This window comes from Ipomoea triloba, chromosome 4, assembly GCF_003576645.1.
Source record: "Ipomoea triloba cultivar NCNSP0323 chromosome 4, ASM357664v1".
In the NCBI taxonomy this organism is placed as follows: Eukaryota; Viridiplantae; Streptophyta; class Magnoliopsida; order Solanales; family Convolvulaceae; genus Ipomoea; species Ipomoea triloba.
This window is the reverse complement of record NC_044919.1, coordinates 24,134,238-24,148,655: the sequence shown is the minus strand read 5'-3', so window position 1 is coordinate 24,148,655 and position 14,418 is coordinate 24,134,238. Positions and strand designations below refer to the sequence as shown.

The following is a 14,418-nucleotide window of genomic DNA, read 5'->3' as shown; positions in this document are numbered from 1 at the left end:
TTAGAATTACACGTTTTAAGTATCCCAATTTCAGTTATCGGTAGTACAATATTTATCATTAGTACCAATAATGTTACCCTAAATAATATCACAATTTTACATATAAATATTACAATATATATATATATATATATATATATATATATATATATATATATATATATATATATATACATGATTAGGTGTGGCCGTGTGGCCTATTTTCAGCCATTAGATCATATCAACTTATCAAATCAACGCGCAATATATATATGTTACAGAACACACCATTCGACGTACTAAAACGCACCAAAGGACCGATAAAACACACCATTCCACACAATATACCAAATGCCGTCTTCCAAATCAACGACAATGTAATTCAAAAATTAGAAATTACCGAGTTTAGTTGAGGAAATTTCAATTCATATATCCCCTAGAAATTGAAATTCAATGCATGTGTGAAAAAAGTAAGGAAAATGGCTAAATTGTCCTTGACTATTATTACTATTATTATTATTATTATTATTATTATTATTATTATTATTATTATTATTACACAAGGACATTTTAGGCAGTATATCACTTCATTCTTTTTCATTTCTAATAATTTTATTCCTCCTTGCCAAAACAACTTAATTTGAATTCCTATTTTATTTTTTTCTCACCAAATTATCATTCTTTTCCCCACTAATTTCTTCCTACGCCAAGTAAGACTTTTCCCAAAACTAAAAGTAAAAAATTAAACTGTATTTGTAATTAAACAACGCGCCACATTCAGAAATTAGTAGAAACATTTTATTTAATTTGCAATATATATAAAATTAAAGCAAGTAAAAGTTAAATTATTTTACTTTATTTTCTAATGTAAATTAATGAATATGAAATCTTTTCCCCTTTATGCTTTTTGGAGAAAAGAGATAATATTCAAATAGGAAATGCGATCAAATTATTAAAAAAAAAAATCAATATGGTGAGGATGGCAATTTCTTATTGGCCAAAAAGTGGTTAACTAGCTGAAGTGCTTCCTTTGGCTTGAAAGCTGGAACCTCGTGCCCTGCTCCTCTAATCGTAACATATATTAGTCCTTCGTAAGCAACTGTCCACCCCCCAACCTAAGCAAAAATTAATTTTAATTAGTTGATCCATGAGAAACAAAAAGAACCCAAAAAAAATTAAAAAAAAAAAATTGAACAAGTAGTCTACCATGCGTGCAATATAGAAATAGATCAGAAAGTAGTAGTTACTGTTGGTATAAACTTTAATTTATTTACCTGTTGATTATCAGTGTACCAAGGAGTCCAATCTTCAGTGATATTGAGCCCAAGTTTTTTGAGACAATACCTTGTTGAAGTTACTGGTACCCTTCCATCGGTATCTCCACTGTTTTTTCATACATATCACAACACAGTAGGGATTAAAAATAATGATTGATAGTGGGTAACTCTAGCCAAGATGACTAAGAATGTAAAAGGTCCTGGGTTAAGTCTATGGTCCACGTGTTGCTTGGAGCCCATCAAAGTCAATCGACCCGCACACGTGAAGGGGCGGGTTAAGTCTATGGTCCACGTGTTGGTTGGAGCCCATCAAAGTCAATTGGCCCGCATGCGTGAAGGGACGTGTGAGCATAAATATAATATAAACATAAATGTGCAGTCCAACTATCATGACAGTTTTTATGTACTTGCTAGTTTATAGCAATAAAAAAAAAATTAATGCATTTTTAAAAGAAATTATGTATATGATGGTCATAATTATGACTGTAACATTATTAAATATTAATATATTATTATTATTATGCAATACCTAAATATTTTTTTATTATTTTATGAGTAATAGTATATTCTACCTGAAAACCCAAATGCGAAAACCCGCTGCTGCAAGTTTCCTGATTATAGGAAGAATGGTAGATGGTGAATCTTTCCAAGTACTGATAATGCCGCTGCAAAAAATGGACTTAACAGTTCAGGGTTAATAGAAAAAATTAAGAAATAGTCTAAGGATTTATTTTCGTTTTAAAATAAAATCTAAGAAAAACAAAAGTTTAGTTTCTGAAAGCAAAGAAGGCTCTACCCGTTAAGAGATATAATTTACTATATTTTGATGAAGATATGGAACGACATTTACAACTTCTAAGAACTGAGAGCTAGGGATTAAAAGGACCACTAATGAATGATATAGTATATAATTGATAACAAAAACAAATCTTTTAGAGCAAATATCATTTTTAGTCCCTCAACTATAATATATGTATCAATTTTGGTCCTTGACTATTAAAATTTTCAAATTAGGTGCATGACTATTCAATTTGTATCACATTTGGTCCTTGACTATTAACATTTTCAAATTAGGTGCATGACTATTCATTTTGTATCACATTTGGTCCTGCCGTTAAATTTTCCGGCCAAATTTTCGGCGAAGTCACCGGTGACCGACTAATTTATTTAATTTTTATTTTAAAAATTATTTTAATACTCCGTAACTTTTAAATAAAAAAAACTTAAAAATAAAAAATAATAATAAAATAATAAAAAACGCAGGTCACCCCCGATGACTTCGCCGGAAATTTGGCGGGAAAATTTAATGGCAGGACCAAATGTGATACAAAATGAATAGTCATGCACCTAATTTGAAAATGTTAATAGTCAAGGACCAAAAGTGATACAAATTGAATAGTCATGCACTTAATTTGAAATTTTTAATAGTCAAGGACTAAAATTGATACATGTATTATAGTTGAGGGACTAAAAATGATATTTTCTCAATCTTTTATTTCCAAAGGTTGTATCTGATCTCCAAGACTCCAACCCTAAGTGTTCCCCACCCTGTCACGACAAAATATTTAGAATGATGAATTATGATAGCTTAGTGGTTCAGTGGACCAAATAACACTGTGCACAAGGGATCTGTCTACTTTGGGTAGGGATATACCCACTTTGAATACGAATTAGTCTTTTTTGGACATAATCCTACACTGCCTTAGGCAAAGATCAACCCACTTTAAGCATAATTCTCACATTGCCTCCCTGCCCAAAGTGGGCATATTCCCCACACTATTGTAATCAATTTCAAATCTTGTCCTTGATCCCAAATACTGCTTACTGAACCAGTGAACTACATATGCGGGGAAACAAAAAAATCCCTAGCTAGAATGTATGTATATATAATACCTGCAATGAACCCATGGATAGGAAATCCCAGTTACGTTGGCATGAAGTGCCTTCTGGACGTCAGGTCTATTGAGATATGCTTCTGTATAATCAGGCGCACATGGGTCGTAACCTGATGGTTTCTTGTGCCATCCAGCCTACATATATATATATATCCAAATTCATATATAATATAATGCTACTATCGTTTAGTTGCGAATTGAATAAGATAATGAAGATGGAGAGAGAATATTTGAATGACCATTTTGGAGAAAAGGTGAGGGGCGATTCCTCGTACGACAGGAACCGACTTCTTGGTGGCGGTGCTGTTGGTTTCTACACAGGTTGGGGTGTACAAGCTGTACATATCAATAATATTGTAAGCTGAGTAAAAGTTGTTGATCTGGGCGTCGCATTCGGCGGAAGAGGTGGTGGAGCTGAAGTTGCAAGCGGCTTTGATGTCGTCGCGGAGGCGGTCGGAAATCACGGCGTGATCCCATGCGTAGTCTATCATCCCTGTTTGGTCCGCTTCGTCGTCCAACAACGCGTTCCCTATCTGCAATATATATATATTATATATTATAATATAATAATGCATTTTAGCTCCTAACTATATACATTAGACACTTTTAGCTCGTATAGTACTTAGACTAATCCTTATTTAATTTGCACCAGACCAACCAAATTAAGTTTATTTTATGATTTTATCCCTATAATGCGTTCTCAATTTCGAACTCCGATCCTATGTTTACACATACTCAAATTTACAATTCATTCACTATTTTCTATATATTCATTCTCTCCTCACTCATAGCATTGTACTTTTACAACACTTTCCAAGACTTGCAATCCTTTCTCGTCGTGCTTAAAATTTATTCTTAATCAATAAATAGTGACGTGCAGTATGTCATGTCACTTTGAAAGAGGTAAAATTATATGTGTGAGGATAACATAAGTCTATATTTATCTCTGAAATACATACTCTCTCACTTTCAAAAGTGTATTATACATCTCCTACTTTCAAGAGTAGTCATATTTCATATCACATTATAATAATATAATAATAAATAAATACAAATAGAGATTTTGAAAAAAAAAAATATAGAAAAAACATTTTTGAGTATTAGCGACTCCATTACAATGTAATATCTGTTTATATATATTTTCTCAACCTATTGAAACACAAATAGTCAATGCCCCCACTAGTGTTCCATAAATGATTTCTCAACCTATTGAAACAGTCACTGGTTCCATACATACTTTCTCAACCTATTAAAGAAGCACAAAGAGTCAATACACTCACTAGGGTTCAAACGTGTGACCTCCCATTTGGGAGAGTCATGTGTCATTGAGCTACAAGTTACATGACTAAAAATATAAAAGTAGAAAAGATTGCCATATGAAAGCCATCAAGCTTACATGACTTTAAAAAACTTAAAATCAAAAGAAAAATTTCACCTAGACTTGAAAAGAGTGAATTGCAAGGGTAATTTTAGCCTAAGGAGCAAAATGATAGTCATATTAGTTTTTTTATTTTATTTTTTATATGAGAGGCTCGACCTCTCTTAAGAGATAGGAATATACGGATATTCATGCCAATCAAGTTAGTTATTTGAGCATATAAAACATCACCTCATTTATTATATTAATGAAGCTAGCTATACAATACAATACAAAAGATGAAGAGGAAAAATTTATGCATAATGCATACCAGCAGACCCTTGAAGTTTATTTGATCAACCTTTGGAACAACTTTGTTCTTGTCATAGATAAGTTCCGAGAGTTGAGGAACATAGTGGCCTACAAGATTACGTGCAGGCAATTTTATGAGTTTAATACCAAAATCAAAAGGTTATTAATTGTAATTAATTATTTAATAAATAAGATAATCATAATCCCATCCATAAAATATTCATCATAATCCAAAGTGTTTGTCCGTACCTGCATAACTTTCGCCAGCGATGTAGAAATCATAGGACTTGAATTGTGGGAATCTTTGAAACCATTTGAGTAGAAATCTATATGAATCATGAGCTGATAACAAATAAAAATGGATGTTAAAATTAATACATTATATAATATTAAATGCAATGAAATTTTGCAACAAATGAACATTATGAAATTTACCTGCAAATTTGTCGCCTAGTCGATCGTTATCACTGCTGGTGTTTGTGTATGAAAATCCGACACCTACCGGGGACTCTAGAAACAACAAATTGGCCGCTAGAAAAAAATAATAAGACCAATATCGTTTAGTATCATATTTTTATGGATGTCGGTCACTAAGGGATAGCTTAGTGGTCACAAAAAATTAGTGTAGGAGTAATGTCCCTACAACAAATACTCAAGGTTCACATTTTCAATGGGGATGATGAGATCCCAGGAAAAGAAAGCAAGTACTTAGACTATGCGCCACTAAAATACATCTCACAATTTACCTCCTCTTATCTAACCCAAGGCAAGCTGATGAGCGGCCTTCAGATTTAGGGTTTAAACCTATATTTTTAGCGAGGCAAGTTGCTTTTAAAAGAAGGGTTAGAACAATTGATCATATCACTTTTGTTGTCCTTTTGAAAACTATTTGTTTATTGGAAAAATCTTCATTTTGATCACTCAATTGTTTTGCAATTGTCAATTCAGTCTCTAAGTTTTAATTTGGTCAAACTGATCCTCTAATTGTTTTAAATTTCGTCAATTAAATTTCCTAGCCACCGTTTTGGTAACGAATGGCGAATTGATGAAATAGCTACCAACTAAATTAAAAATTAGAGACCAAATTGATAGTTGCAAAATAATTAAGAGATCACAACAATGATTTTTTCTTGTTTAAATTACATTCGGATCGGAGTAATTGGAATGGTTGGTTTATCATGTCAATTGCAAAAGTTTTAACTATTTGAATAAAAATTTGGTGAAAATGATACAACAAACGAAGAAACTCAACAACTCCAATCTCACCATTCTTCCAGACCTAATTATGCCATATTATTTTATTTCATACTATTATGTATAAATATTAAGCTATAACTTTATATTAAAAAATGAAATTAAGCAATGTATATAATATATAATGATATAAACCTGTATTCCAAGAGTAGTTGTTGAACCTCAGCTCTGGTTTCCCTTTTTGTGAGAGGAAAGGTCCCAACTCCTCTAAAAGACCATATCCTACTGATGAACATCCTGGCCCTAAAATGGTGAAATAATTAAGGTCAAAACTCCATTCGAACAAAATAAATCATTTTTCGGGTTTCCAAACACCTTAATTTATTAAATAAAATAGCAATATAAATACTTATTTTTAAATTGATTAAATATTAGCCATTAATTAACGCCCGTATATTTCAAGATACCATATATATGCATTACTTGTGCACCATTATTGGAAATGGACCGGCTAGCTTATGATCAAAGTTTATTTCTTATGAAAAATTAATATTTAATTAACAATTGTTTAATTTAATAAATTATAAAATCTGAAGATAATGAAATAGAATATTTGGATGCACGTGTACACTTTTATTATTTTAAGATATCTAATAAATTGTTTTCTACTCGAATATTCTTCAATCCATTATTTTACTAGCTAGCGTTAAAAAACCCAATGAAAATAAAGACTGAAAACAATCCGTATAACCACTCTTGCTAATTAATACTCAATTAATTTCAATCAATCAGTATATAAAAGGAAAAATTCTATATAAAAATCAATTAATCGCAATCAGTGTATTATAAAAGGAATTATAATATCTTTCACACATATTATTTCAATCATAGGTGCAATGAAATTTCTGTGGTTCTCCTAAGAGAAAGTTAAGAGATGATAGTGAGGTATTGACTCTTTGAACTGTCACAGATAAAAAAATATAAAATAAATACTATGCCCTAATAAAATCACTGGTCGTTAAGAATAAGTTGATAAATGCAAGAACAAATTACTTCCATTGAGCCATAAAACGAGAGGTTTATCCTCAGGCTTTTCCATGGCCTCAAAGAACCAATAGAAAAGCGCTCTCCCATGCTTCTTGCTCACCCTAACGTACCCGGCGTATTGCCGGAAATTCACCGGCGGCGAGTCGGGGAGGCCGGTAACCCGGTCAGCCTCCTGCCGGGCCCACACCTCACTGCTAATGCCACTAAGTTGTGATCTACCCTCCCCTCCTATAACTCCAAAACTGAAGAGAACGACAGCAACAACAAAAGGGAAGTATGTCTGAATCATCTTTTAATTTCTTTCTCTCCTATGTTTATATTCTTTAATGTGTGCAAAGAAACAATGGATTGGTTATATTTATATATATGCATTGAGAATTGTATATGATGCATTTTTAAGGTCTGATACAGATAAGATACACCTGTCAATTCATCGGATCCAAATTTGGACAAAAATCATTTTAATTAAATATTTTTCTATGATTTCTCATTCTCGACTTAAATATGTAAATGATACTTAGCTTTATAGTAAAAAATATATTTGTTTAGTAATTAGGTAATTATTTTGGTAAGTAATGTATTCATAAAAAAATATAATTAATTGGTTAATTGATTTAGTAATTAATTAATACTTAATGATATATGGTGTAAAGACAATTTGGTACATGGTCAAAAAAATTAAAGTATAACATTTTTAATATATAATGTACAACTTGAAAAATATAAACATTACGGACATAATTCAGCGATATAATCTACATTGGCTCTTATAATTTAGTACTAGTTTTTTTTTTATTTTTTATGCGCGATTCGCAAAATGTAGGTGCCCAATATTTATATTTTATATTAAAATTTTAAATTTATTTAGATTTATATATTTAAATTATTATAAATAATAATGATATTGTAAAATATTTTTATAAATATTATATTTATATTTTAGGAAATAACTAACATACCACTCCAATATATAATGTGTATATTATTATTATTATTATTATTATTATTATTATTATTATTATTATTAAAGAAGATAAGAAAATTATAATGTGTATAGTATTATTATTGAAGAAGATAAGAAAATATATGGTGGATGCATGTGCATGGTAACAATAATGGAAAAGTTAACGGAAGTTATAACAACAGGGGTATGCTTGTCCAAAATATTGTAAAGTACAACTTTTATAGCGTAACGTATAAAAAAGCTTAACGGAAAAATGGACATAAATGAAGGGTATAACCTTCATTCAAACTTATTATGCTTTTAGATTAGTAATATATTAGTATTTATATGCGCAATAGGCAAAAGTAAATATCCAATATTGATGTATAATGTTAAAATTATGATTACATTACAATAATCTATACTATATATAAAGTAAAATCCTTCTATTTCATTTTCTCGCTCAAACTTCTGTAGTCAATTATTAAATATTTTATTGGTCAAATAATTAATAACGCTTATTTGGTAAGAAAATGTAAAAATGGAAATTAACTAATATCTATTAAGGTTGTCATTATCCCTGCAAATTTAGCATTGGCAATGTGACATGACAAGAGAGAGAAATATTTTTTTATTTTATTTTAAGGTTATGTGTATTGACAAGGGAGAGAGAATTGACTAAATTAGCAATATGAGAGAGAATTTGCTAATGTGCCATGATGCACCTTTTGTTTACTTTTTTATTTTGATTATTTCTTTTAATATCATTTTATTTTATTATTATGTTTATAATATAATAGGAAAGTGAGACCAATTTTTAAAGGGAGAGAGATTGTAGGGATGTAGAATAAAAAGGGGATAATTTGTAAATTTGATGATGTAAAAGTGGAGCCATTTTAGAAAATGAGAGAGATTTGCAGGGATAAGGATAGCCTAGCTAATTGGTAATATTATTTCTATATTCACGTATTAACGTAATAACATAATTTCGTGTAGAAAAAGACATATTAATTAGGTAATACATAATAACATAATTGGTATATGTATGGTATTCTAAAATATAATATTATGTATGGTATGCAAAGAATGAGGGATCTTTAAGAGATGTGAAGGTTAAGGATCATGGTCTAAATCTATGTCTATATAATCTATATATCTATATAATCTATATATCTATATAATAATATATAAAACACCTTTTATATAATCTTATCAATTCCACACATTCTGCTATATCTCACTATTTTAGCCACATACTCAAAAAATATACATATTTAGTGTATGAAATTAGTATACTATAATATTAAAGAATAAGGAATTAATTATAGTTAATCTAATAATAAACCAAACTTTAGATTAGTGTATACAAAAAAAAAATATTATTACGCTATTTCACACCTTTTAATAGGCTATATTTATATATGATAATTAAGCCAACGATTAAATAAATTACTATATATATATATATATATATATATATATATATATATATATATATATATATATAAAGGAATTAACGAATTAATTGTAATAAAGCTAATAATGGTCTAGACATCATATTAGTACACTAATAATTATAATTATAAATTATTATATAGATATTACTATTACTATTTTATGAAATTAACGAATTAATTGAATAGTTTAAATATAATTAAAGAATTAATATTTTCTTAATTAAGTAATTAATTGAATAGATTTTAATATAAACGAATCTTGTATGGCAAATAAATTTTTAAAAAATGCATACAATTAATTAATTAATTGTAATTACAATTATTAATGTTATTTTAATTAAGGAATTAAAAAAATAATTGTAAAAAAGCTAATAATTGTACAGAATTTATATCAGTATAGTAATAATTATAATTATTATTCTAATTAAGCTAATAATTATACATATTATTATACATATATTACTATTTTTTAAAATTAAGAAGTTAATTGCGTAAATTTAAATGTAATTAAGGAATTATTATTTCCTAATTAAGGAATTGATTGAATAGATTTTAATATGATTGACTAATAATTATTTTGTTAATTAAATCAATAATTAGATAAATTAATATACATATATTATATATGGTAATTAAGTTAATAATTACGCAAATTACTATACATATATTACTAATTAAACCAATTTCTCACCTTTTATTAGGTTGTTTTTATACTTTACCTAATATACTTTTTATCTAATCAATTACAATACTACTATATAAATCATGCATTTCAAGAATTATATAACCTTATCAATTCCACATCTTTCATTGTATCTCACTGTTTTAGCCACATAATAAAAAAAACAAACACATTAGTATCCGAAATTAGTATTCTATAATACTAGTATTTTCGCCCGTGCGTTGATAATGTTTTAAAAATATTTAGATCGATATATAATTATATAAATTATAACATCAATAATATATAGTGCAAATGATGAAAATGGTTAAATCGATTATGTTTTCTAATGTTATATTTGCTTGAATTCAAGTAAATAATTGCTCACTTACTCGTGCGAGGCACGGATAAATATTTTAAATTATATATTAAGATAATAAAATTAAAGATAGAATAAAAAAAAATTCTAATATTGAACGTGTACAATTATTTTATTATGTGATTAGTGTAAAAATATCACTCAATATAATATTTGTTCTCTTGTAATATTGAATTGCTTGTATATATTGATCGTCACAATATTTTACCAAAAAAACATATTATAAAGCATTATGTTATTAGATACAACACGTGATTTTAAAACATTTGAATTTAAATAAATCAAATGTGCCTAGAATATAAACATAATCATGCAAATTACACATACATAAAATATGCCGGTAATATGCATAGTCCACATATATTGTATACATGTCATTTAATATAGATACATGTAAAAGATAATCATTGCTATTATTTTAGTCATCTAAGTAAATAAATAAATAAATAAATCAAATATATATATATATATATATATATATATATATATATATATATATATATATATATTTACAACAACTCATTAAAATTGTTTTTGACAAAAAAAAATAAAAAAAAATTATCTCAATCTTTTAACCCTAACACCCGTACAATTAATCATTAATCAATTGTACCCTAATTGTCTAAGCAGTACTTTAGGCATTTATTTCATTGAGTAAAACGAAAGTAAGAACAATTATGGGTAGAGTTTTAATTATGTGGCTGAAAAAAACAAGAGATACATTGAAAAATGATGAATTATGGTAAGGTAAAAAAAAAAACGTCTTAAAATGTAATGATTTATATATTAGTCTCAAAATCAATTAGATACAAATTATATTAGGAAAATTATATATACATAAAACAAGATTGGATAATTATAGTACATTAATGCCGAAAAAATTATTCAATTATTCTTTAGTTATAATTATAATAATATTATACTTTTATATATATATTACTTAAATAATTACACGGAAGAAGGAAATGAGAATTACCATAACAATTACAATAAATAAAAATTAGGTAATTATATTAATATTTAATTATTAAGTTAAGTATTTGCACCTAAAAAGAAGATAACTACAATTTATTTTGTGCCAATAATATTATACTTAAGTATAAAAATATGTATATAGATTATCATAAAATAATCATAAAAATCACATGGGAGTAGGTGATGAGAATTACCATAATAATTATTAGGCAATTATTAACACATGTATAATTTATTTTGTACTTGCAGGCGGTTTGCTTCGTGCGAGCCATTGAAAATCTAGGGTTTCTAAAGCTCAAGGAATCAAAATGAGTGAAATCGGTGAACGAAATTTGACTTGATGAATTTATTCTAATATTTTAAGAATATATCACCAATATATCAGCAATTAATATTAACAATATTACTGATGATATATTTGATAAATTCTTAAATATATTCTTAAAATATTATAATAAATTCATTCCGTGCAACGCATGTGCGAAAATAATAGTGATTTATTTAATAAAAATCTAGGGTGGCAATTCAGGTATTACTTGTCAATTAATTTGCCTTTAAAATGCACAAGTTTCCACATCATCAATCCGGTGTAACGTTTTCCTGTTATTATTATCATAATTATTATAACATTAGGATTAGTTATAATAATATTAAGTAATTGATATGTGGTGCAACACTAATAACCTAATAGCTGGACTCCCATTATGATTAGGAGTCTGGTTAGGGTTTAGGAGACCTATTGGAATACAACCACAATGATGGCCAGTGGTTATATATAGGGTCACAAGTCCTCTCACAGCTCACACTACATTCCTCATACACCATCTAGAGAGAGCTGAGCCCAGTGAGAGACAACAACGCTTACGCGAAACTCTGCTGCAGTCCGGATCATTCAACCTGTGTTGATTAAGAGCTATGGCTGGAGGTTAGTACGATCCTGTTATCACATATTATGGTTACATGTGATATAATTATTCTAACATCCGGAAAACCATCATGCACAATCGTCGATTAAAGATCTAAATCTTATTGAAACTAACGGCTCACATCTTTTCCTTCAAGTCCACGTCATCGATCCTAAGAAAGGTAATCTCCTTCGTCAATAATCACAGATAATCAACGATTACGATTTCATAAATTACAGATCTCTTTCCTGGGTTCCCGCTTCACTTTTCAAACCGCCCTTCTATAAATCACACCCAAATTGACAGAAAATTTCATCAAGTCAAATTTCATTCACCGATTTCACTCATTTTGATTCCTTGAGCTTTAGAAACCCTAGATTTTCAGTGGCTCGCACGAAGCAAACCGCCTGCAAGTACAAAATAAATTATACATGTGTCAATAATTGCCTAATAATTATTATGGTAATTCTCATCACCTGCTCCCATATGATTTTTATGATTATTTTATGATAATCTATATACATATTTTTATACTTAAATATAATATTATTGGCACAAAATAAACTGTAGTTATCTTTTTTTTAGGTGCAAATACTTAATAATTAAATATTAATATAATTACCTAATTTTTATTTATTGTAATCGTTATGGTAATTATCATTCCCTTCTTCCGTGTAATTATTTAAGTAATATATATATATATATATATATATATATATATATATAATTATATTTGCAGGAAAGAAGAATGGACAGGTGTGTAAGCTGAATAAATCTTTGTATGGGTAAAAATAAGCTAGCAAATAGTGGAACACCAAGTTGAGTGCGTCTTTGCAGAATATGGGGTTTAAACAATCTATTCGTGATAACTTCTTGTTTACCAAAGGTGAAGGGTCATCATTTGTAGCCTTATTAGTGTATGTGGATGATATAGTAGTGGCTAGTGCTAATTTGAACTTGATACATCATATTAAGACGATGCAACTTAAGGTCAATTTTCGAATGAAAGATTTAGGACTCTTGAAGTACTTCCTAGGTTTAGAGGTGGCCAGACAAAGAAAAGGCATTGTAATATCTCAAAGGAAGTATACACTTGACTAAAAACACATACAATGTTAACTGCAGACACATAATTTTTTGAACATTATTGTCCTAAATCTAAGGTGGACTCTGGTTTATGGTATATATTTTGGTACTCGCATGCAGTAGCTATGGATAGCGCTCAGATCGAAATGACACACGTATACTGGAACAAAACTTTTGCAACTCTAATTCCAGAGCTAAAAACGATATATTGTTCCATTTAAGCATGTTAGCATGTCCAGCACATACGACGAAATTAATTAGAATAGGTAAAAATGAAATGAAAACACATAAACCTAGCTAAGTAGTCTCACTAATGCATTTTGAATTGGACAAATTTCTCCGTCAAACTCTTTTGCTAAATGCATTTCTGCTAGTACAAAAATAAATAGAGGAGACTAACTTTTCACAACCATTTTAAAAAGAATGGTGGTATATTTTTTGTAAAACAAAAATCGCGATAGCAAACTCGTAAATATTTGAATAAGAATTCGTAACTATTACTAATAAATAAAAATGGTTTAGGTGTGGAAAAAAAAAGAAAAAAAAAGCGTGGGTACTTTAGCAAAATAGTTTTGTTAGTCTTTTTCCATACACTATAAGCTATCAGAAAAATAATTTTTTTTTTTTTTGGTAAATTTACAGGGTCTTTCTCTCCGTCCGTTAAACGGTCCGGGGTCCACCCACGTTCGCTCCGGGAGGCACGGGAGCTGGCCCAAGGGAAATCGTCGCATTAAGAGCACTGTACAAGATGTTGATCGATATTATTAGAATTTTCTTGACACAACAAACAAAATAGTTCAATAAGAAAAGACTACATTAATCCATATATGTCATCAGAGTTGTTGGCAGCAACAACTACTAAAGACCACAGCACATTAAATGGCTTGGTTTCCGTCCCATGTTCTTCTTTTCCTTCCATATATATTCTATCGTTCAGACAGAAGAACCTTG

General features: G+C 28.9%; 1 protein-coding gene across 1 annotated transcript; it reads right to left on the bottom strand.

Annotated features, from left to right (window-relative positions):
• Window positions 1-870: 870 nt before the first annotated feature.
• LOC116016030 (serine carboxypeptidase-like 34) lies at window positions 871-7,350 on the bottom strand. The gene is made up of 10 exons (XM_031256197.1): window positions 7,068-7,350; window positions 6,210-6,317; window positions 5,256-5,351; window positions 5,070-5,162; window positions 4,840-4,928; window positions 3,391-3,684; window positions 3,150-3,286; window positions 1,829-1,921; window positions 1,254-1,362; window positions 871-1,094 (listed from the first exon to the last, which is right to left on the bottom strand). The coding sequence occupies exons 1-10, from the start codon at window positions 7,348-7,350 to the stop codon at window positions 945-947; spliced, it is 1,452 nt and encodes a 483-aa protein (XP_031112057.1). The 3' UTR covers window positions 871-944.
• Window positions 7,351-14,418: the final 7,068 nt, after the last annotated feature.